Raw genomic sequence first — 26134 nt, 5'->3', positions numbered from 1 at the left:
GCGTTTTCCAGGAAACCTCATCCACGGGTGGGATGAGGTTTCCTGAAGGTTTTATAAAATTAATAAATAAATTTTGTCAACTTCACAAACATGTCCCAGCTCATGTGACACTGTCACATGAGGGGACATGTTTAAATAATTTTTTTAAAAACTTTTATTATCTACTTAATCTCCCTGAGGCAGCTCCGTGCCTCAGGGAGATTGCTGCGCTATTTCATGCGCATGCACAAAAGAGAGCAGGCCCCGGCTCTCCCTCCTCCCCCCACCCGCACAGGTAGCACTGAGCTACCGGCCGCACATTACGCTGGGCGGGCTTAATTGGCCCACGTGCGTAAAATGGCGGCGATCAGCTCCGCGCCCGCCCCCGCCCCCGCCCAGCCTGCCTGCTTGTAGGTAAGATTCTACCCATAATGAAAATTCAGTGGATGAATTCTGAAAAAGTCTGGCACGATTCTTTTTTTTAAAGAAAAATAATTTAAACAGTACTACAGTCTTTGAATTTACTAATCGCATTCCTAATATCTGAAAATTGGTGCAGACTTTATTTTGCAAGGGAACATTTTCCTGTTTGTTTTAGCTTAAAGATCATATTTTTACTTGAAATGCATAAAGTTTGCAATAAACTAGACTTGAAAGAAATCCATCCTCCAATACAGATGTAAAGGGTATAAATTAGACTGATGGGTTAGAAAAACAAAATAAAGGCAAATTACTTTGAAATGTCATCACTGTTATGCAGGAAAATGCAGCAGCCAATTTGTGCATTGCAAGGTCCCAAAAACAGCAATATGATGAATGTCCAGTTGATGTGCTTTGGTCTTGTTGGTTGGACAATGAATATTACCTAGAGAGTGGGAGAGTGCCTTACTTCTGTCAAATTTTTTAAATTCTTGGAATGTGACAAAACTGTATTTATTAGATATGCTTAGTTGCCCAGAGGGCAATAGAATTTAATCAGTGTGTAGCTGCAGTCACATATGGACCAGAGCAGATTGAGGTGGCAGCTTCCTTTCCTTAAGGACATGGTGAATCAGATGAATTTTTATCAATCTGGCAATTTTCAAGGCCATTTTATCCAGTGCCAGTACACAAATTATCAAATTTACTGAACTCATTTTCCAAACTTGCCAATGGTGGGTTATGAATTCACAACTGCTGGGTCCCTAGTATAATAATGTAACTACATGCGAGGGATCTTTTACATCCAGCTAAACAAGCAGACAGGACCTCAATTTAGCAACTAATCCAAAAGATAGCACACCAGAAAATGTAGCATTCCAATAGTACTGCACTCAAATATCAGCCTAGACATGTGCTCAAGTCCTGGGCCAGAATTTTTACTTCGGCGTGCAGGGGCGGGCCTGGCTCGCCTACGCGTAAAATGACACGTGGTGATGTCAGACGCGCATCCTGGCTTCAGCACACGTCATTTAGATATTACATTCGGCGGGCGTGTGCCTGAGGCGGCTGCACGCCTGCCAAACTGTCAATGGCCTATTAAGGCCATTAAAAACCCAAATAAATTATCAACGCTGCCCGTCCAGCTTTTAGGTTGGTGGGCAGGTGAAAAGCCCAAGCGGCCTTTGCATTTTTCAGGAAAGCTCATCCATGGGCGGGATGAGGTTTCCTGATGGTTTTATTAAATAAATAAATAATTTTTGCTCAATTCATAAACATGTCCCAGCTCATGTGACACTGCCACATGAGCGTACATATCTAAATAATTTTTAAATTTATTATTTCTGAACTTTTATTATGGTGCTTAATTTCCCTGAGGCAGCTCTGTGCCTCAGGGAGATTTGTGCGCTCTTTTGCGTGCATGCGCAAAAGATCACAAGCCCTGACTCTCCCTCCTCCCCCCGCCCACACAGGTCTTGCTACCGGCTTAATTGGCCCGCCCACATAAAATGGCGGCGCGCAGCTGATCGCGGGCGGTGATCGGCTTCGCACCCGCTCCTGACTGACATATAGAAAATTCTCCCCCTGGGGTGGGACATGAATCCATAACATTCTGACTCAGAGATAAGATTTTATGCCAATGATGCCCTAAATTTAAAAAAAAAGAGGAAAAAGTTCACAAATATTGAATAATTGAATCCTTTTAAGTTTCATCATTCATTTGTAGTTAAATGAATTACACTTACATGTCACAGTGACCAATCTGTCAACAACAAACTGTTGTCCTCCATATCCAAGGTAGCCATGTGCCACTGTTTCCATATACTAAACAGAAAGAAAAGATACAATGATATTAAACATTTGAAAAGTTACAAATTAAATAGATTTAAAGTGAAATGTTATTAAACATGAGGAAGTACCTGTGCCAAGCTCTCAACACCTCCAAGTTCATTGAAAACGTTCTGAAATATAAATAAGCACTAATACGTGAATCACTCAGTCATCTTAAGAGACAAAGCTCATTGGACTGGGTGAGACAAATCCCAGTCACATCTAAATTCACAGTATATTTACAAAACGTGACAGTTGATATTAAAAATTGTAGAAGAGTGATTGAGGGTCAATAGATCATGTGCCAGCTGATTAGGGCTCCAATCCCCAAGTAAGGGTAAGGTTTCTTTGAGGTCTTCTCCTTTAAAAATAATTGCACCTGGAGTGGGGGGGGGAGACTCATCTATGTGAATATAAAAGGGGAGGTTCAGGCGAGGTAAAGTTTGAGGGGGGCTTGGATTTCAAGAGTTAAAGGATGGATTGTGTGATCTTAATCTTGACTACTGGTTACACCTTTGCCAGAATATCCATGGACAGGATTTTGCCCTTGGCGGGGGTGTGCGGTGACCGCTACCCGCGATAGGCTCCAAAACTGTGATTTCACATGGGAGGACCAATTAAGGCCCGCCCTGCGCGGGTTGCGAGCGGCAGCGCTGAGTGCTGCCTGGGTGGTCGGGGGCAGGAGGCAGACCCAGGACTAGTGCACAGTTTGCGCACATGCAAGAAAGAGTGCTTCAATCTCCCTGAGGCACAGAGCTGCCTCAGGGAGATTGAAGCACTGCGTAAAAAAAATAATGAAGAGAATAAAAATTTAATAAAACATGTCTCCTCATGTGACTGTCACATGAGATGGGACATGTTTTTAATTCAAAAATAAAGTTTTTATTTAATGTTTATTTGCTTTAGGAAACCTCATCCCCCTTTGGCCACATTGCAATTTTTTTCTCACTCAAGGGACCGATGAGAAAATTTCAGAAAGATAAGGTTTGGTGTAACATTAAACATGAATTTCAATAAAATGTTGAGGCATGAGGAAAATAAACAGCCTGCTGAGCAAAAATAAAACAATGACCAAGCAATAAATGGATCATTTTTAAAAATTAGTAATTAATAAAGATGCCCATCTGAGTATGAGAGGGTCAAATTGTGTTTGTCTGGCTCACTCCCAGTCTCAGGGTGCTTACTCACTCACCCTCACCACAACCACTGTGTGAGGTGGTGTAAGTATGTTGGTGTGTGGAGGAGAGGGTGAGTGCGAACCCTGAGATTGGAAGTGAGCCAGATACGAATTTGCTGTCTCACGCTCACTCCCTAAATCATGCTCACTGCCTCACTCACATTCACTCCCTCACTCAAACCCCCACTCACTCTACCTACAGCCACTTCTCCCCCCCCCCACCGCACCAGCAACCACCCTCTCCCCCCCACCGGCAGCCACTTCCCCCCACCGGCAGCCACTCTCACTCCACCTCCACCTACAATCACTCTCACTCGCTCCACCTCCAGCCATTCTCACTCGCTCCCACCTCCAGCGCCCTCACTCGCCCCCATCTCCAGCCACCACTCACTGCCCCGCACGTCCCCCCCACCAGCAGCCACGCTCACTCTCCCAACAGGAGCCACTCACCCCACCGCCACCAGCCACTTTCTGCTCCCCCAACCAGCAGCCACTCTTATTCCCCCCACCACCACCAGCCACTCTCTGTCTCCCACCAGCCGTCAGTCTCTCCCCAAATCACCACCAGCCACTCTTAACCCTCCCACCTGCTACTCTTTCTCCACCCGACCAGCAGCCACTATTCCCCACCAGCAGCTACCCTTCCCCCCACGCCACCAGTAGTCCCTCTCTCTCCTCACTCGGCAGTCACTCTCTCCCCCCGATCGGTAGTTTCTCTCTCTCCTCCTGCTTGGTAGTTGCTCTAGTCGCTCTCCCTCCCTGCTTAGCAGTCAATCTCTCCCCTCACTCAGCAGTCACTCTCTCCCCCCACTCAACTGTCCCTCTTTCCCCCCTCCCCTGACCACCACTCAGCAGTCACTCTCTCCCCCAGCTCGGCGGTCACCCCCCCACCTCCTCAGCCGTCACTCTCCCCCCCAACCCCCACTCAGCCGTCACTCTCCCCCCCCAACCCCCACTCAGCCGTCACTCTCCCCCCACCACCCCACCCCACTCCCCCGCCCCCCCCTGCACCCCAGTGCAGAACACCTTCGGTCTGTCCGCAAGCATGACCCAGACCTCCCTGTCGCTTGCCATTTCAACACTCCACCCTGCTCTCATGCCCACATGTCCATCTTTGGCCTGCTGCATTTTTCCAGTGAAGCTCAACGCAAACTGGGGGAACAGCATCTCATCTTCCGACTAGGCACTTTACAGCCTTTCGGACTGAATATTGAGTTCAACAATTTTAGATCATGAACTCTCTCCTCCATCCCCACCTCCTTTCCGATCCCCCTTTTTTTTCTTCCAATAATTTATATAGATTTTTCTTTTCCCACCTATTTACATTATTTTTAAATGTATTTTCATCCATTGTTTTATCTCTACCTTTTAGCCTATTTCGATATCTTCCCTTCACCCCACCCCACCCCCACTAGGGCGATCTGTACCTTACTTGTCTTGCTTTCTACCCTTAATGAGCACATTCCTTAGATAATATCGCCACCTTCAACACCTCTTTGTCCTTTTGTCTAGGACATCTTTTGGCTATCTCCACCTATCACTGGCCCTCTATCCAGCTCTACCTGTTCCACCACCCCCGCACCCCCCCACCCCTTAAACCAGCTTATATTTCACCTCTTTTCTATTTTTACTTAGTTCTATTGAAGAGTCATACGGACTTGAAACGTTAACTGTGTTCCTCTATGCAGATGCTGCCAGACCTGCTGAGTTTTTCCAGGTATTTTTATTTTTGTTTTGGATTTCCAGCATCCGCAGTTTTTTGCTTTTACCTGAAAGGAAAAACAAACCTTTCTCTTCTTGCCACGCCTCCTGGCTAGCTTTGTAATATGTGGGGACCTTCCCTAGATGACCCTTGTCTATACTAACAAACATGATCCTATTGAGCGGATTAGTGGCAAATTGGGTGTAATTTTCAGAGCAGCTCAGAAATACTGCCAGGCTCACTTGCAAATTTGGCTCTCAATGTAATGAGGCATGTTTAAGAGCCTACTCTTAAACTCTGCTTAAGCCTACTTTGAGCACTATCATGAATAGAATGTGATGATGTGAACAGCAAAATCCCAACAGAATACATTCTACCCAAAACTGCAATTCCAAGTTAGCAGGCGTTCACCAAGATGAACATCTTGGTGTGATTGCACACTAACTGCTTCAACAGAGTGGAAACTCTTTCAGTAGTGGCATTCCACCTGTTGACATGCAGGGACTGCAGAGCCACATGCATGCAGTTGATAGTGCATAAAGTCCACTATTTTGGTAAATGAACGTGCCCTTTTCATCCTGATGTTCCTTTCTCAGGGAAAAGAGGATGAAGTATCCTTTCCTCACTTACAGTACCTTCTGTGATCTCCCTGTGTCTATGAACAGCAAATTGAGAGTTTGTTCACACTTGGAAGGATGCAATGGCATAGAATCTTAGGGTGATGGTAACTTCCACAGCCACTGAAAGGAACATCCTCACACTAGTATGAGGCTCCAGGTTGGTGACAACCTCCTTTGTGAAGCGTAGCCTCCTCAGGCCCTGTTCCTGGTTCATGGCTATGTAGAAGAGGTGCTTCCAGAACACACTTTGAGACCAGGACTTGTTATGGAGAGCCCTCCTCTTCCCTCTTTGCAGAGCTTCTCCTCTCTGCCTCCACCTTTCCTTGTCCTGCCCATATTGCAGGCCAAGTGATACTGCAGCAATTGCCCCATAACTGTGTAAGACATTGGTCTTTCCTTCTTTACTGTAGTCAACAAAATGTCCAAATTGCTCTAGCAACTCAGTACAGTACTTCCACAAACTTTGTCTTAGCAAAGGTAAGTCAAATATACTTCACCTGTAACTGTTGAGTGTTCCTTTAAACAGCCCCAGAGTAGGAATCATCTTGTTTCAGAAAACTTGCTGTTTCAGGAGTGATTAACAAAGATGCTGCCTGCATATGCATTGAAAATATTCAGTATCCTGGGCATTGCGTTAGGCCCATCAGGGTCACTGATCTCAGGATGGCATGCATTCAAGGTCTTCGAGCACCCTAGTGTACCTGCACCATTTCACTTCAGTGATGCCACGTAGGAAATGGCGAACGACGCATTGTGTGCAAGGAAACCTGAGGCATGCTTTAGCGGCACTATACTATTGAATTTCACGCCAAATAAAACTCATTTAAAACTCATTAACAGGGTTTTCCTGAGTCTGTCCCCAGCAACATTGCTTTATAAGGGAATTTGCTCCATTTTCCTTCCGTTAACTTAGGTGGGCTTCTTTTCACGGGTTTGCTCTGACCCGTTCATTTTTATTCAGGAATGGTAAAAATACTTGCAAACATTTGAATTAGGAGCAGGAATAGGCCATCGGCCCTTCAAGCCTGTTCCACCATTCAATAAGATCATGACTGATCTGATTGCAACATAAAATAAGTGAAATAAAAGCAACCAGAGGAAATCTTTACCAAAAAGATAAACTTTTTTAAAGTAAAGACAAATTTTGATGGCACACCGAACCACCTTCCAATCAGTGAAAATGTCAGCAGCAGTCAGGGGCCAGTAATTAGCACACTGTAAAGACTGAGAAGAAGTGATAACAAATAAAGCAATTTGCTTCAAATTACTAATGCAACATTACAACAATGGCAAGAAGTCTTCATATAATTTACATAAATCTATAAAGCAGACAAATTAAGTGAATTATAGGTAAATGACCATTGCTTATTCAACAAACCTGATAAAATGGATCCCTCATTATTAATCTCAGACAGATTAGCACCCGGAGAAAATTAGCAGGTGGAACTCTGATCACCCATTCTCTGTAACAGAAAAGATACCATATGTTACAAATTCAACTGTAGGTGTTATTAACAAGTTGTTTTCTTTATAAATTATTTATCAGGGCATAACAGACGACTAACTATCTGCCAAAAATATCAAGCTTTCTATTTCCCAACTGCATAGTTTATGAAACTCCAAAGCAGATTTCACACAACATATGACAATAATTCATACTTGCTCTGTCAATCAGTCTATAATAAATATAGTTCTTAACCCATGGTAACACTCAGTTGTTGTCTCACTGGACTGCTTTGATTGATAAGTATAAGGGATGCATCTGTTGCTGGGTTTTGTTCGCATTTGACCAGCACACGCAGCGGCATGTGGAGCACTGGAGCACATACGGATACCAACTGGTTGGTGGTGGCAGCGGGATTGGTGGCGAACAAAAAAAAAGCAGAATATAAGGGGAGCCCTGGCTGGAGAGATTGTTTCTGTGAGGGATGGGACGGGATTGATGAAAAGGATGGGGATGGGGAAGGGGATGATGTGGGATGGGATGGAAGGGATGGGATGGGGGTAGCATGAGAAGGAGTGAATGACATTGTGGAATCGGTTAAGTACGGCAAAATGGCACAGACAATTATTTCATACATATTATTATTCGAAAGCAAATCTTTGTGCTAAGAAATAAAGACTCTGCTTTGCACAACAGGTCTCAGGTCAAGACACCTTGCAACTTCACTCATTCCTCTCTCCATTGGCACTTCACATACTCATCTGAGCAATCATCACTCACAATGACCCTCAGCCTACTGTCCTCTTGCATGCATGCATCACAGTCACCATGCACAAGTGTTGCTCTTCAATCCTCTGAACACAAGCCATTCATGACACTCCCACCTCCCTGCTTTCTCTCCTTGCCGAAGGAAATACACGTTGGCAAGAGTTAGAGACAAAGGATTGTGGGAGAGTGGAAGAACACAATGAGACAATGAGGCCCAAGTGCTAAGTTGGGAATTTGGTACAGATGGGAATTCGATGCAGAGGGGGTAGTAGTAATTTTTTTAAACCCTTTTTCAGCTTCTGCAGCTGGTGAGTATTTTTTTTGTCTCCAAGCCAGGAAACATCCTGTTACTTTAGCTGTGTAAATTAATAACTGAATAATTAAATAAATAAGATTAGACAGACATGGCAAGACTAGTGGTGTGCTGTGACTGTAACACGTGGGAATCAGTGGAATATTGGATTGCTGTCCAGGCCACCATATCTGTGGTAAGTTTTGTGGTTTGAGCAAATTCAACTCAGACTTTGCTGAGCTGGAGTCTGAGTTGCAGGTATTGCAGAGTATCAGGGAAGGGGAGAGTTACCTGGATACTCTTTCAGGAGGCAATTACACCACCTTAGGCCAAGTAAAATTTTAGAGTTGGATAATGGTCAGGGACAGGAGGCTGTGACTTAGTCAGGCAGATATGGGAATCCAGCAAATAATGATGGAGGAGTCTCAGCCCTTGACTTATAGGAGGTACGAAGTGCTTGCTATCTGTCTGGACAAGAAGGGCTGCAAGTGGATGAACAAACTGACCACAGCAGCATGGTGCAGGATGCCATTCAAGTTAGGGGAGAGAATAGGAACATGTTAGTGATAGGGAGCAATTTAATCAGTGGGTAGGCACTGTTCTCTGCAGCTGCGACTAGGAATTCTGAAGGTTTTGTTGCCTGCCCATGCCAGGATTAGGAAATCTCCTCGTGGGAGGAGGGAAACTTGGAGTGTGAAGGGAATATTAAGTTGTCATAGTTCATGTAGTAACCAATGACATAGGTAGAGCTAAGAATGATGTTCTGTTGAGAGGGTTTGAAGAGTTAGGGTCCAAGTTCAAATGCAGAATATCAATGATAATCATCTTTGGATTGTTACCTGAGCCATGTGACAATTGGCATTGAGTCAAGCAGAATAAAGAATTAAACACACGGAAGAATGGCGTAGGAAGAAGGGATTTTGATTCATGGGGCACTGGCACCAGTACTCAGGAAAGAGAGAACTGTACTGTTGGGATGGCATTTATTTAAGCTGGGCTGGGACCAGTGTCCTGACGAATCGTACAACTAAGACTGTGAATAGGGCTTTAAGCTAACAGAGGGGCACGGGAAGCAGGTGGGGGGAGGTGCTGAGGGAGAGGGTGCAGGTGAAGGGAGATTTAAAAATTCAAAGAGAAAAGTTGAGGCAACAGAACATGGTGATACAGGTAAATACTAGTGTGGGCCAGGAAGGGGCAGAGAGTTTAATAATAATTGCACATCAGCGAGCAAGATCCATGCAGAGAATGGAAATTTTAAAAAATGAAATTAATGGCTCTTTATCTGAAAGCATGAGGTATTCACAATAAGATAGATGAACTAGTGGCACCAACAGAGATAAATGGTTTAGATCAAATCGCCATTATAAAGACATGTTACACGGTGACATGATTCTGATATTTTTGCCATGTGCCAGCCTGAATCTTTTTTTTTCATGTTTTTTTTCTTTTGAATAGAGCTGTTCATTATTCTGCCAATCATACTGACTCTGGACAAATGCTATTTTTCCTTACAACAACCATTACCACTCCCCTTGCTTTTTGTTCCATGATATCTGTGTCATTAATCTCTCCCATCCTCTACCTTATCCCGGACCTTCCCTTTTGTTCTTCCTCCCCCTCCCCTCTTTCAACAGCATAAAACGCATCACATCTCTACCCTCCTCAAAACGTTAACTCTGTTTCTATCTTCACAGATGAGTATTTCCAACAATTTCTGTCTTCGCTTCATATTTCCAGCAGGATTTTGCCTTTATTTTAGCTGGTCAGGTGAAGTATCTTCCAGGCAATTGGCAATCACCTCTCAAACATTGATACCTCTCTCTTACTGAAGAAGTGCTTTGTAAGGCTGCCTCTCAGGTTGGCCATTTCTGCAGCTCTTCAGTGCAACTGATCAAAGCCTTCACAGTTTGTCAGGTACTAGGCAGTCCCTCCCACTAGGCTCTCAGTTTTCTTAACTGTTGTATCGAAGACACAGCATGGAACTGCTTCCCTGCTGGGAAAGAGGTAAAATCACTCTTGACTGCCTTCTTAACCACATCAATTGCTTTCCTGCTCAGCCCTGGGGATCACTGACTTCTTCACCAACCCAGCCCTGGGAAAAGTAACTGCAAGTGGGAACATGCCAGCAAAAAGACCCGATGTATCTTTCTCTAATTTTCCTGACCACCCCAATGCCTTCAAAACTGCCTTCAAGCGCCCTGAGAAAAATCCCCCCATAATGTCAGAAGTTGATTTTGGTACTCAAAATCCAAGTCTCACTATTATGAAGGAAATGCTGAGAGACCTTCATGCAGGCCATCTTGGTATAACAGGAGCAGATGAAAAGATTCTACACACTCCAGCAAGAATGAATTGGATTACTATGGTGAAAGTGGAAAGAATTGAAGCAAAGATTCAGAATTGATACAGGTGTCTGTTGGATTCAAGATGACAGACCCACAGTCTACATGGCCTGAATTGGAATGACAAAAGTTAAGAAGCTTAGCTTTTGGCCTTTGAATGGTGTCAAGCCAGAAAAGTAGCCAAAAAAATAGTGGGCAAGGATTGTGACTCCTTTTTTGGCAGGGAATGCAAAACTGGCAAACATTTGAGGCAGAGAATTCCAAAGTTGCACAACCCTCTGAGAGAAAAAAATTCTCCTCATCTCTGTCCAAAAAGGGCAACCCCTAATTTTAAAACAGTGTCCCTAGTTCTGGACTCACCCACAAGAGGAAACATTCTTTCGACGTCCATTTTGTCAAGGCTGTTCAGGATCTTGTATACTTTAATCAAATCACCCCTCACTCTTCTAAACTCCAGTGGAAACAAGCTCAGTCTGTCCAATCTTTACTCGTAAGACAGCCCACTCATTCCAGGTATCAATCTAGTAAACTCCTTTGAACCGCCTCCAATGCATTTACATCCTTCTTTAAGTGAGATCAAAACTGCACACAGTATTTGAGGTGTGGTCTCCCCAATGCCCTGTATAACAAGCATAACATCCTTACTTTTATGTTCAATCCCTCTCATTATAAAGGATAGCATTCCATTAGCCTTCTTAATTACTTGCTGTACCTGCATACTAACTTCTTGTGACTCATGTACTAGAATACCTAGGTCCCTCTGCACCTCAGAATTATGCAGCCGTTCTCCATTTAAGTATTACTCTGTGCTTTTTTGTTCTTCCTGCCAAAGTGAACTTCTCATTTTCCCACATTAAATTACAATTGCCAGATCTCTGACCACTCACTCAACCTCCTCATGTCCTCTTCACAACATACTTTCCTACCTATCTTTGTGTCATCTGCAAATTTAGCTACCATGTCTTCACTCTCCTCATCTAAGTCATTGATGTAAATCGTAAAAAGTTGAGGCCCTAGTACAGACCCCTGTGGGATGCCACATGTCACATGCCAATCAGAAAAAGACTCATTTATGCATACTCTCTGTTTTCTGCCAGCCAGCCAATCTTCTATCCATACTAACATGTTGACCACTGCACCATGTGCTTTTATTTTCCATAATAATCTTTGATGTGGCACCTTATCAAATGCCTTCTGGAAATCCAAGTTCAGTGCATCTACAGGCTCCCCTTTATCTACTGTGCATGTTACTCATTAACAAACTCCAATAAATTGGTTAAACATGACTTTCCTTTCACAAAACCATGCTGACTCTTCCCAATTGCCTTGAGTTCTTCTAAGTGCCCAGCTATAATCTCCTTAATGATTGATTCTAATAACTTCCCCATGACAGATGTCAAGCTAACTGGCCTATAGTTTCCTGTTTTCTGCCTCCCTCCCTTCTTGAATATAGGGGTTATATTTGCTACTTTCCAATCTGATGGAACCTTTCCAGAATCTAACAAATTTTGAAAATTAACACCAGCTCATCAACTACCTCATTAGCCATCTCTTTTAAGACCCTAGGATGTAGTCCATTGGGACCTGCAGACTTGCCAGCCTGCACCTCCATCAATTTGCTTAACACTGTTCTCCTAGTGATTTCAATTTCACCAAGTTCCTTTCTCTCATTCACTTCCTGATTTGCAGCTATTGCTGGAATGTTTTTTGTATCCTCTATAGTGGACACAGAAGCAAAATATTTGTTCATTTCTTCCACCATTTCCTTATTAACTTATTAACCTATTAACTTCCCAATGTCACTCTCTAGAGGACCAACACTCACTTTACTTACATTTTTTACCTTTCTAAGTACCTGTAGAAACTCTAGCTATCTATTTTTATATTTCTAGCTAGCTTCCTCTCATACTCTAATCTCTTTCTCCTAATTAACCTTTTAGTCATTCTCTGCCATTCTTTATATTCTGTCCAATCATCTGCCCTGCCACTCCTTAAGTTTGATGTTTTCCTTAACATCTCTAGTTAACCATGAATGGTGGGTCCCCCTTTTAGAAGTTTTCTTTATAGTACAAGTAAGATATATTTGTATTTGTGGGTGTTAGAAGTGAGTTTTAGCTTTTAGTTTAAGTTTAATTTGTATTTCTGTATAACAAGCATAACTTGTGTTTTTAAGAAAAGGGGGAACTTGCGTTTTGGTTTCACTTTAAAAGATGCCTGCATTCAAATGAGGTTTTATGATTCAAAGGGAACACAAGGTAGAAAAAAACTGTGTTGTTGCCTAGCAACAGGAGGCCCGCACAGAGACAGGGAGAAACAGAAAGCAATTTTAGTTCAGTTGAAGCCAGGATCCACAAGAGGCTGGACACAGCAGAAGGAACTGCAGAGAGAGCAGATTTCCCATAAGAACAGGAGAAGATCCCAGAAACCAGGGAGTAGGTCCGAAAGGAAAAAAAAATCCCAAGAAGACCTTCTGGTTGAAGGAAGAATGGGAGTCTGGGAAAGGTCCTGTTCAGTGGAAGTGAAAGTAAAGAGCAGAGAGGAAGGCTTTAAGCTTAAAGGGAGGAAGCTAGTGGACACAGACTTAAAGCAAAATAGGTTTGCAAGAAGCCAGAAAATCCAAGAACACAGCGAAGGTCTGTAACTCTTTACAATGTTCAAATATTTTAATACTGTAATGTATCTAGTCTTGCTTATACTCAATAAAATATAAAATCACTGTTTTAATATGACCCATCGCAGCATCCTCCAGAGGTCCCCAGCATCACAGATGCCAGTCTTAAGCCAATTCGATTCACTCTGTGATATCAAGAAACAGCTGAAGGCACTGGATACTGCAAAGGCTATGGGCCCTGACAATATTAAATCTAAATGATGTGGGGCGATGTCGGGATGCACACCTGATGTATCCCCACATAATTTTACGTGTCAACAAGCGGGCCCCGCACCAGCTCGCCGACCAGAAGAACCTGTCCTATGGGTTGTTGTTGCCTTGGTGAAGATTTACCTGGGAGTGATTGATTTGGGGACTTGTTTAAATGTTATCGTGGTAGTAATTTGTAGACATGTGTATGTGTTTAATTCCTTGTTACATTAATAAATATTTAACTTAATGTATATAAAAATATCTCTTGAAGCTTGGTGGCTTTATTTCTGAAGTCAGACTTGCATCTCATACGTACTAATTGAAAATATAGGTTATGACAGTTGTTCAAGTTTCCCTCTGGGATTTAAACAACTCAGCCTTTACAAACCATTGTGTCATAACAATTGGGGGTTCTTGGCAGGATACAATTTGTAATTCCTTGATTGGCTTGGAATTGGTGAATCTAAACGTTACATGTACGAGGAGCACTTTGAATCCAGGAGTTGATGACGTATTTTTAGAAGCGGTGAGACTGCAAGATGGCTTTGGCACTTGCTAAGATTGTCTGGGAGTAGAAGATATAACTCTGATTGGATTACAAAAAATAACCAAGGATAAGTTAACAGAGTCGGCAAATAAGTTAAAATTGGGTTTACGTGCGGGGGCTAGGAAAGCAGATATAGTTGAAGTGATAGCACAGCATTTGAAGTTGGAAGTGATACCTGACACTAGTGAGTCACAGGTGGAGGTAGTGTGACTTCAGTTTGAAATGAAGAAGATGAAAAACTGGAATTAGAGGCAGCAGATGAAGGAAAGGAAAAAAGAAAGAATATTTCAAGAACAAATGGGCCTGAATTTTCAGGTCAGCAAGCGGGGGCGAGGCCCACTCACTGACACATCAAATGACGTGCAGTGACGTCGAGTGTACGTCCCAACGTCACCACGCGTCATTCAGATTTTCAGTTCAGCGGGCGCGCACCCGAATCAGCAGCGTGCCTGCCAAACTGTCAAAGGCCTATTAAGGCCACTTAAATATCAATTAAAACACTTAATGGAGCTGCCGGTCCAACCTTAAGGTTGGCGGGCAGGCGAAGAGCTCAGACTGCCTTCGAATTTATCATGGAACCTCATCCATGCGTGGGATGAGGTTTCATGAAGGTATTTAAAGTTTTATAAAAATTTTTAATAACATTCATAGACACGTCCCAGCTCATGTGACACTTTCACATGAGGGGTTATGTCTTAAATTTTTTTTATATTAAAATTTTAAAATTCTCAGAGCTTCAACTAATTTCCCTGAGGCTGCTCTGTGCCTCAGGGAGATTTCTGTGCTCTTTTGCGCACATGCGCGAAAGAGTGCACTCCCCGACTCAGGCACAGTGGTTTGTGTACAAGTAAAACAGGAAAAATAAGTGATAGGTAAAGAAGTGGGAATGTGTTCACAATTTACCCAAGAGAACTCTGAGGAGCAGGTTGGAGAAACGTTTAAAGACTTTGTGTGTGAAGAGAAAGTCTTTCCATGTGTACAGGGTGGACTAGATAAAGATGTTAATATTTTAAGAGACACAGGGACTAGTCAATCCTTAATGTTGTGGGATAGTGATATTTGTTGTTCAGAGGGAGTATTGCAGGAGCAGGTGATAATAAGTGGGGTTCATGGAAATGCTAAATCTATTCCATTGTGGAAGTCAAATTTAAAGAGCAAATGGAGGACAGGTGAAGTTATTGTTGGAGTAGTGGAACAATTGCCCATTGCAGGAGTTCAATTTATTCTGGGTAATGATATAGCTGGGTCACAAATGTGGGTACTGCCAATGATAGTTGAGCAGCCTGTAGAAGTGTTTTCAACAGAGGTGTTACAGAAGGAGCACCTTGTATTGTTTCCAGGTTGCATGATAAGGAGATCTCAGGCTCATAGATTGAAACAAGAAAAATAAGAAGGGCAGGCAGCTCAAAAGCAAGAAGGTGTTGAAATCCAATTAGCTGGCACTGTGTTTGATAACATTGGTCAGGAGGAAAGACTACAGGACAATTCAGTTGAAGTGTTTAACTCAAGGAGGTTAATTTGCAATTAAAGCAGTTATATCAGAAAGCTTATTCAGAAACAGAAGCAAAATATATTCCAGTATGTTATTACCTTAAGGGAGATATTTTAATGAGAAAATGGAGGCCAGATCATGCCTCAGGAAATGAAAGCTGGAGTGAGGTGCATCAGATTGTTATCCCATTAGGGTATAGAAATGAGATTCTGAGGATTGCTCATGAAATTCCAATGGAGGTCATTTAGGAATTAGGAAAACACAGGAAAAGATACAGAGGTTTTTTTTTGGCCAGGATTGCATAGGGATGCAGTCAAATTCTGTAGTTCCTGTCATACATGTCAAGTAACAGAGAAACCACAAGCCGGCGCCTTTAATCTCAATACCAGCATTTGAAGAACCTTTTACCAGGTCATGATTGATTGTGTAGGACCCCTCCCTAAGACTAAAAATGGAAATTAGTATTTACTGACAATAATGGATGTGTCTGCCAGGTTTCCTGAAGCGATACCTTTAAGAAATATTACAACTAAGAGGATTGTGAAGGAGTTAATTAAGTTTTTTACAAGATATGGTTTACCTAAGGAGATACAATCAGATCAAGGGTCAAATTTCATGTCACAGTTGTTTAAGGAAGTAATGAACAGTTTGGGGATAAAACAGTTTAAGTCAACAGCTTACCATAGAACCATAGAACACTACAGCACAGAAAACAGGCCATTCGGCCCCTCTAGTCCGTGCCGAAATAATATTCCGCTAGTCCCATTGACCTGCACCTAGTCCATAACCCTCCAGACCTCTCCCATCCATGTATCTATCCAATTTATTCTTAAAACTTAAGAGTGAGCCCGCATTTACCACGTCAGATGGTAGCTCGTTCCACACTCTCACCACTCTCTGAGTGAAGAAGTTCCCCCTAATGTTCCCCCTAAACCTTTCCCCTTTCACCCTAAAGCCATGTCCTCTCGTGTTTATCTCTCCTAATCTAAGTGGAAAGAGCCTACTCGCATTTACTCTGTCTATACCCCTCATAATTTTGTAAACTTCTATCAAATCTCCCCTCATTCTTCTACGCTCCAAGGAATAAAGTCCTAACCTATGTAATCTATCCCTGTAACTCAACTCCTTAAGACCCGGCAACATCCTAGTAAATCTTCTCTGCACTCTCTCAATCTTACTGATATCCTTCCTGTAGTTAGGCGACTAGAACTGCACACAATACTCCAAAGTTGGCCTCACCAATGTCTTATACAACCTCACCATAACATCCCAACTCCTATACCCAATACTTTGATTTATGAAGGCCAGTATGCCAAAAGCTTTCTTTACAACCCTGTCTACCTGTGACAACACTTTCAGGGAATTATGTATCTGAACTCCCAGATCCCTTTGTTCCTCCGCACTCCTCAGTGCCCTACCATTTACTGTGTATGTCCTACCTTGGTTTGTCCTTCCAAAATGCAACACCTCACATTTTTCCGCATTAAATTCCATCTGCCATTTTCTGGCCCATTTTTCCAGTTGGTCCAGATCCCTCTGCAAGCTTTGAAAGCCTTCCTCGCTGTCCACAACGCCTCCAATCTTAGTGTCATCAGCAAACTTGCTGATCCAATTTACCACATTATCATCCAAATCATTGATATAGACAACAAACAACAATGGTCCCAGCACAGATCCCTGAGGCACAGACCTCCAGTCTGAGAAGCAATCATCCACTACCACTCTCTGTCTTCTCCCACACAGCCAATTTCGAATCCAGTTTACAACCTCTCCATGGATACCAAGTGTCTGAACCTTCTGAACTAACCTCCCATGTGGGACCTTGTCAAAGGCCTTACTAAAGTCCATGTAGACAACATCCACAGCCTTTCCTTCATCTACTTTCTTGGTAATCTCCTCGAAAAACTCTACAAGGTTCATTAAACACGACCTACCATGCACAAAGCCATGCTGACTATCCTTAATCAGCCCTTGGCTGTCCAAATAATTGTATATCCGATCTCTCAGAACACCTTCCAATAATTTACCTACTACTGACATCAGGCTCACTGGCCTGTAATTACCTGGTTTACTTTTGGAGCCTTTTTTAAACAACGGAACAACATGAGCTACCCTCCAATCCTCCGGCACCTCACCCGTGGCTAAGGATATTTTAAATATTTCTGCCAGGGCCCCTGCAATTTCTACACTAGTCTCCCTCAAGGTCTGAGGGAATATCATGTCAGGCCCGGGGGATTTATCTACCTTTATTTGCTGTAAGGCAGCAAGCACCTCCTCCTCTTTAATCTCTATATGTTCCATGACACTACTGCTTGTTTCCCTTCCTTCCTTATACACTATGCCAGTTTCCTGAGTAAATACTGATGCAAAAAAACTGTTTAAGATCTCCCCCATCTCGTGAGGCTCCACACCTAGATGACCAGTCTGATCTTCAAGGGGACCAATTGTGTCCCTTACTATCCTTTTACTCTTAATATACTTGTAGAAACCCTTCAGTTTAACTTCACATTATCTGCCAAAGCAACCTCATGTCTTCTTTTTGCCTTCCTGATTTCCTTTTTTAGTATTTTCTTACATTTTCTATACTCTACAAGTACCTCATTTGCTCCTTGTTGCCCATACCTGCTTTACACCTCTCTCTTCTTCTTAACCAGATCACCAATATCCCTTGAAATCCAAGGTTCCCTATGCCTGTTAACTTTGCCTTTAATCCTGACAGGAACATGCAAACTCTGCACTCTCAAAATTTCGCCTTTGAATGCCTTCCACTCACTGAACACATCCTTGCCAGAAAACAACTTATCCCAATCCACTCTTCCTAGATCCTTTCTCATTTCCACAAAATTGGCCTTTCTCCAATTTAGAATCTCAACTTGAGGAGCAGACCTATCCTTATCCATAATTAACTTAAAACTAATGACATTGTGGTCACTGGACCCAAAATGTTCGCCTACACATACTTCTGTCACCTGACCTGTCTGGTTCCCTAATAGGAGATCAAGTATTGCATCCTTTCTCGTTGGTACCTCTATATATGGATTTAGAAAACTTTCCTGAACACATTTGACAAACTCCAAGCCATCCAGCTCTTTTACAGTATGGGAGTCCCAGTCAATATGTGGAAAGTTAAAATCTCCTACTATCACAACTTTCTGTTTCTTACATCGGTCTGCTATCTCTCTACAGATTTGCTCCTCCAATTCTCTCTGACTATTGGGCGGTCTATAATACAACCCTATTAGTGTGGTCACACCTTTCCCATTCCTCAGCTCCACCCATATGGCCTCTGTAGACGAGCCCTCTGGGCTGTCCTGCTTATGCACAGCTGTGTTATTTTCCCTGACTAGTAATGCCACTCCTCCCCCTTTCATCCCTCCCCCTCTATCACATCTGAAACAACGGAACCCCGGAACATTGAGCTGCCAGTCCTGCCCCTCCTGCAACCAAGTCTCACTAATAGCAATAATGTCGTAATCCCACGTGCCAATCCACGCCCTAAGCTCATCTGCCTTTCCGACAATACTCCTTGCATTGACATAGATGCACCTGAGAACATTTCTATCACGTACAAACCTTTGATTTCTGTCTATACATGCATTCCTCGCTTGACCTTTATCCTCCTCCACCTCACTATCTGGTCTAACACTCTGGTTCCCCTCCCCCTACAAATCTAGTTTAAACACACCGGGGCAGCACTAGCAAACCTACCCGCAAAGATGTTAGTCCCCCTCCAGTTCAGGAGCAAACCGTCCCGTCGGAACAGGTCCCACCTTCCCTGGAACAGAGCCCAATTGTCCAGAAACATGAAGCCCTCCCTCCTGCACCATCTCCTTAGCCACATATTTAGCTGCATTATCCTCCTATTTCTAGCCTCACTAGCACGTTGCACGGGTAGCACTCCTGAGATCGCAACCCTGGAGGTCCTGTCCTTCAACTTTGCACCTAACTCCCTAAACTCTCTTTGCAGGACCTCCTCCTCCTTCCTATCCACATCATTGGTCCCTACATGGACCACAACATCTGGCTGCTTACCCTCCCTCCTGAGAATACTGAGAACTCGATCCGAGATATCGCGGACCCTGGCACCAGGGAGGCAACAGACCATCCGGGATTCTCGATCTCTCCCTCAGAACCTCCTATCTGTCCCCCTAACTATCGAATCCCCTATCACTACTGCTGTCCTCTTTTCCCTCCCTCCTTTCTGAGCTGAGGGTCCAGTCTCGGTGCCAGAGACGCGACCACTACAACTTGTTCCTGGTAGGTCGTCCCCACCAACAGTATCCAAAACGGTATACCTATTGTTGATGGGAACAGCCACAGGGGTGCTCTGCTCTTTCTGTCTATTCCCCTTCCCTCTCCTGACTTTCACCCAGCTGCCTGCCTCCTGACTTTTAGGGGTGACTGTCTCCCTGAAACTCCTATCTATTACTGCCTCTGCCTCCCAAATGATCCGAAGTTCATCCAGCTCCAACTCCGGTTCCCTAACTCGGCTTCTCAGGAGCTGCAGCTGGATGCACCTTTTACAGGTGTAGTCATCAGGGACAATTGTGCTGTCCATGACTTCCCACATGCTGCATTCGGAGCACTCGACTGCCCCAACTGCTGCCTCCATTACCTACTCCTAAATTACTTAAAGGAACTTACCCGGCCCTACCCCACTGGGAGCAAGCTCGTCCTCAGCCTCTACTCGCCTAAGCCTCTCGAGCCAAAGCCTCAAGCTCCACTCCTTCACTGGGCCACTCACACACTGGCCGCTCACACGCTGGCCGCCCCTCTTCAGCTTCTCCTCCTTTTATTTTCAAGCTCCGCGCTCTTTTTCAAATGACCTCCCCCACGCTCTCCGTGCTCTTTTTCAACTGGCCTGCCTTCAAGCTCCGTGCTCTTTTTCAAATGACCTCCCCCAAGCTCTCTGCGCTCTTTTTCAACTGACCTGCCTTCAAGCTCCGCGCTCTTTTTCAAATGACCTCCCCCACGCTCTCCGCCCTCTTTTTCAACTGACCTGCCTTCAAGCTCCGCGCTCTTTTTCAAATGACCTCCCCCACGCTCTCCGCCCTCTTTTTCAACTGACCTGCCTTCAAGCTCCGTGCTCTTTTTCAAAAAAAAAAACCATCTGGAATCACAAGGAGCTTTGGAAAGATGGCATCAAACTTTAAAAACCATGATGAGAGCATACTAGCAGGATTATCGACAGGATTAGGACAGGGTAATTCCATTCTTGTTATTTGCTATTAGAGATGCTCCTAATGCTTCTACTGGTTTTAGCCCTTTTGAACTAGTTTATGGTTATGAGGTAAGGGGACTACAGAAATTGATTCATGAGAAATTGGTGGGTTAAAATTCAGAAACTCTTCTCCTGGATTACATATCAAATTTCAGGGAAAGATTGAACAGAGCATGTGAGTTGGCTAGGGGACATTTAAAGTAATCACAGCAAACGATGAAAATGAAGGCAGATAAGAAAGCTAAAACTCACAGCTTTGTTTCTGGAGAGACAGTACTAGTTTTGTTACCAGTATTAGGTGATTCATTAAATGCAAGATTTAGATAGTTTTACAGGATTGAAAAGAAATTAAGTGAAGTAAATTATTTAATAAATATTCCAGATAGAAGAAAGAAGCAGAGTGTGTGTTGTGTAAATATGCTTAAAAAGTACTTTGACAGGGAAGAGAAACAAAAAGAGGTATTAGTGATAAAAAATAAAAACAGAATTACCTGGAAAAACTCAGCAGGTCTGGCAGCATCGGTGGAGAAGAAATCAGTTGATTTCTTCTCCACCGATGCTGCCAGACCTGCTGAGTTTTTCCAGGTAATTCTGTTTTTGTTTTGGATTTCCAGCATCCGCAGTAGCTTTTAGCTTTTTGTTTTTATCTCGAGGTATTAGTGATGGTGGATGATGAGAAAGAGGTAGAAGTGCAGGACTCTGAAACTGATTTTCCTCTAATCAAATTGGATAATGAGGGGGTGCTTGAAAATTTAAATGAAATATTGAGTTACCTTCTGAACAAATATCAAAGTGGTTTGGAAAAGCTATTGCGGTCACACAAACCTATTTGTGGTAATAAATTGGGAAAGACAGATTTAGCTATGCATGGGGGAGAATTTTCTCCCCATCGGGTGCGCTGGGCGGGAGTGGGCGCACAGCCATTCATTGCCCGCGATCACCTGGAAGTGCTGAGCGCTCCTGTGCGGGCGGGGGGAGGAGGGAGAGTTGGGGCCTGTACTACGCACGAAAGAGCGCAGAAATCTCCCTGAGGCAGCTCCGTGCCTCAGGGAGTTTAATTTCATTATGAAAAATGGAAAAAAAGAATTTAAAAAATTACTCAGATATGTCCCCTCATGTGACAGTATCACATGAGCTGGGACATGTTTATGTATTTCAATAAAAAAATTTATTTAATATATAAAGCCTTCATGAAACCTCATTCCGCCCATGGATGAGGTTTCATCAGAAATGCGAAGGCCGTCTGGGCTCTTCGCCTGCCCGCCAACCGCTCAATTAGTTGATAAATGGCCTGAATAGACCTTTGACAGTTCAGTGGGCGTGCAGCCAACTCAGATGCACATCCGCCGAACTGAAGATCGGAATGACGCACGGTGACGTTGGGATGCGTGTCATTTTACGCGTCGGCGAGCAGGGCCCGCCCCCGCACACCGACCAGAAGATTCAGGCCATGATGTCTCTGTACAGGTTTCATCTTCAATAAGGTAACATCCTTATAGATTAAATCCGGCAAAGTTATCACACGTACAAAAAGAAATTGATTTCATGCTTTAAAATGATATAATTGAGTCTAGTTGCAGCAACTGGAGTTTGCCTATTGTGCTGGTACAGAAACCGGATGGAACACAAAAACTGTGTGTGGACTTTCGAAAGGTGAACGCGGTGACAAAAGCAGATTCATATCCTATTCCACGGTTAGAAGATTGCATTGAGAAAGTGGGACAATTGAAATTTATCACAAAGATTGACTTGCTAAAAGAACATTGGCAGATACCGTTGTCGGAGAGAGCAAAGGAGATGTTGACTTTTGCAATGCCAAGTCAACTATATCAGTTTAAAGTCATGTCATTTGGTATGAAGAATGCACCTGCGCATTTCGAAGACCGACAAAGTAATTGCAGGTCTATGCAATTGTACTGTTTATATTGATGATCTAATAGTTTTCAGTCAGATCTGGGAGGAGCATTTACAGCATCTGGAAGAAGTATTTTCTCGATTGCAAGCAGCTAATTTGATGATGAACTTGTTTAAAAGTGAATTTGCAAAAGCGCAAGTTGCGTATCTAGGCCATACCATTGGACATGGTAAGGTGGCTCTGAGAGATGTGAAAGTCAAGGCTATCATGGATTTCCCAGTGCCGACAACGAAACGAGAAGTTTTGAGGTTTCTGAGCATGAGTGGGTTTTACCGGAAATTTGTACCAAAATTTAGCCACATGGTTGCTCCACTGGCTGAACTATAAAAAAAGAACAAGAAGTTTCAATGAACACTGGAGTGTCAGAAGACTTTTGATAGTTTGAAAACTGTATTAATTACAGTAGCAGTTGTGGCAGTACCCAATTATGCCAAACAATTTAAGTTGGCCGTTGATGCCAGTGATATAGGCATTGGGGCTGTAATGTTACAAGGAGATTTAAAAGCCGATAGGGTATTTTTTACGGAAGCTGAATGTACAACAAAGAAGGTATTCAACCCTCGAAAAGAGACTTTGGGTTTGGTGTTAGGGTTGCAGCAATTTGAAATTTATGTTGCAATCAATGCATCAGAAACAATTGTTCATACAGATCATAATCCTTTGATGTTTTTGGACGAATATCAAGACAAAAGTGCAAGGGCAGAATTTTCTGCCTGCTGGGCGGGTGGGCCCGACCCAATCTCCGGCGGGCGGGGAGACGATCCCCGCCGGAGAAGCGGGCACCGCAACCATTTTATGTAGGCGGGCCAGTTAAGGCCCACCCAGCATAACGTCCAGCGGGAAGCGCTATGTACTTCCTGTGCAGGTGGGGGGGGGTATTCCCCAAAAGCGAGAGTGCGCTGTTTTGTGCATGCGCACGAAAGAGCGCACATCTCCCTGAGGCTAGTGCTGGGATGGGACATGTTCATAAATTACAGTAAAACTTTATTAAACTTTTTAGAACCCTGCATGAAACCTCATCCCGCCGGTGGATGAAGTTTCATGTTTTTTCTATTTGCCGCTGAGGCTCCTGGCCTGCCCGCCAACCTTAAGGTTGGACGGGCAGGTCCTTTAATAGTTTAAATGATCTTGTCAATGGCCTCAATTGGCCATTGACAGGTCGGCGGGCCTGCAGCTGATTTTGCTGTGCCCCCGCCTTCCTGAAAATTTAAATGGGGTGGGATGACGTCGGGGGTTCCACCCAACGTCATCCCGCGTCATTTTACGCATTGGCAAGCGGGCCTCACCCCCTGCTCATCGACAGTGAAATTCTGCCCCAAGACTTTTCAGGTGGAGTCTATTATTGCAACCATTTAATCTATGGGTTATACATGTTGTTGGTAGAGAAAATCTGTTTGCAGATGCGTTATCAAGAGCAGAATATTGAGCTTGACGGGCTGACACACATCCGACCCGGCCAAGCGTAAAATGACGCGCGATGATGTCAGGCGAGCGTCCCGATGTCATTGCGTAGTCCCGTGATATTTCATTCGGCGGGTGCACACTGAAGTCAGCAGCACGCCTGCAGACAATTTAAAGGCCTATTAAGGCCATTAAAAAGGTAATTAAATTGAAATTTACACTGCCCTTCCAACCTTACAGTTGGCGAGCAGGCAAAAACACCAAGCGGTCTTTGCACCTTTTAGGAAACCTCATCCATGGTTGGGATGAGGTTTCCTAAAGCACATGAAAATAAAATAAAAATTTGACAACTGAATTAAAACCATGTCCCTGCTCATGTGACAGAGTTATAAGAGGGCACACGTTTTACAACATTTTCATTTTGCTCATTAAGTTTTTTTAAACAGCGCTTCATCTCCCTGAGGCTCTTTTAAAATTATGACGGTTCATTTTTCGCTAGAGAGGTGGGTGTCATGAAGATATTAATGCATATAATGTTATTGGAACTTATTTTTATATTGGACTTGTAGTAGGGTCTGTGTCTGTGGGTGTGTTTATGGCTTAATTAGATTAAAGCCAAATAGTCTGGATGTTTTGATGTATTTTGAGATGTTAACTGGGTGAAGTAATTCAGTGTAGTAAGGAGAACAGTAAGGTAAAGAGTACATTTGCATTTGTTGAATAAACCATTCAAAAGAAGGGAGTAAAATCTTGCATCTAGCTAGGAGATACCAAGCAATATATCACTAATAAAATTGGTGCTATGAAAGGGGTTTTATTGTTAGAAGTTCAAAGACCTAGGGTTAACCATGAGAATTTACATTCAAAGGGAAAGCTAGGTATAAAAAAAGGATTTTTGTATGTGCAGGTCAGAGGAATGTAAGATCTAAGCAGCTTGTAAGCCCTACAACTGTCTGCAAAGGAAACAAATTGAAAGGAACGTCACTTTGAATTCGTAAGACAAAATGTGCTTTCCCTAGTGTCTGTTTAAAGTCTATGGTTTGTTGTTGCCTTGATGAAGATTTACCTGGGAGTGATTAATTTGGGGATTTGTTTAAAAGTTATTATGGTAGTAATTTATAGACATGTGTATGTGTTTAATTCCTTGTTAAATTAATAAATGTTTAATTTAATATATATAAATAAAACCTCTTGAGGCTTGGTGGTTTTATTTCTGAATTCAGAGCTGCATCTCATACATACAAATTGAAAATGTAGGTTATGACAATTGCTCAAGTTTCCCTCCGGGATTTAAACAACTCAGCCTTTACCAACTGCTGTGTCATAACAACCACTGATGAACAGCAGCAACAGTGTGTACCATCTACAAGATGCATTGTAGAAACTCATCAAGGCTCCTTAGGCAGCGCCTTCCAAATGCACGACCACTACTATCTAGAAGGACAAGGACAGGAGATACATAGGAACACCACCACCTGGAAGTTCCCCTCCCAACCACTCACCATCCTGACTTGGAAATATATTGCTGTTCTTTCACTGTTGCGGGGTCAAAATCCTGGAACTCCCTCCCTTGCAGCGCTCTGTGTATACCTACACCACAGGGACTGCAGCAGTTCAAGAAGGCAGCTCATCACCATCTTCTCAAGGGCAAGTAGGGGTGGGCAATAAATACTGGCCGAGCCAGTGACGCCCTCATGCCGTCAATGAATAAAAAGAAAAATTAGAACTTAAGAGTGGAAGGGTTAATTGGCCAGAAATCCCAGAACTCTAGCAAGGGATAAATCCAGGGCTCCTTCAACCAGTTATCCTGGGAAGGGATCTTCTGGAATTTGAGGCCCTTGTTATAACAAGGTTCAAAATAGGCCCATGTTGGACACTGACGCTAATGAGGAGATCACTCATTTTTCCCTTTGAGGACTTCAACCTATTCAGGTGATTGGGAAAAAATGAATATCTAAAAGAAAGCAGAAGTAGGATAAGGTTCACAGGTAGAGAATATATCCCTACAATTTTACTTCAACTCAAGACCCTTTCCATTAATAGACCACCAGTCAGATAGAGGGAGAAGGTCCCAAGAACCTTCTTGAAAGAAGGGAAGGCTCCCTAGCAGACATCTATAAG

At 43.3% G+C, this 26134-nt stretch overlaps 1 protein-coding gene across 1 annotated transcript in view; it reads right to left on the bottom strand.

The window, feature by feature from the left end:
• The window catches only part of nek10 (NIMA-related kinase 10), a 348724-nt gene that overhangs the window by 310400 nt on the left and 12190 nt on the right, over positions 1–26134 (bottom strand). The window contains exons 3-5 of the mRNA XM_078535698.1: positions 7107–7191; positions 2319–2360; positions 2145–2223 (exon numbers count right to left, since the gene is read on the bottom strand). Of these exons, the coding sequence (XP_078391824.1) occupies positions 2145–2223; positions 2319–2360; positions 7107–7191 (206 nt within the window). The remainder of the gene's footprint in view (positions 1–2144; positions 2224–2318; positions 2361–7106; positions 7192–26134) is intronic.

The sequence above is a fragment of the Cetorhinus maximus genome, chromosome 3, assembly GCF_964194155.1.
Source record: "Cetorhinus maximus chromosome 3, sCetMax3.hap1.1, whole genome shotgun sequence".
In the NCBI taxonomy this organism is placed as follows: domain Eukaryota; kingdom Metazoa; phylum Chordata; class Chondrichthyes; order Lamniformes; family Cetorhinidae; genus Cetorhinus; species Cetorhinus maximus.
The sequence above is the reverse complement of the archived record's forward strand: the minus strand, read 5'-3'. Positions and strand labels throughout refer to the sequence as shown.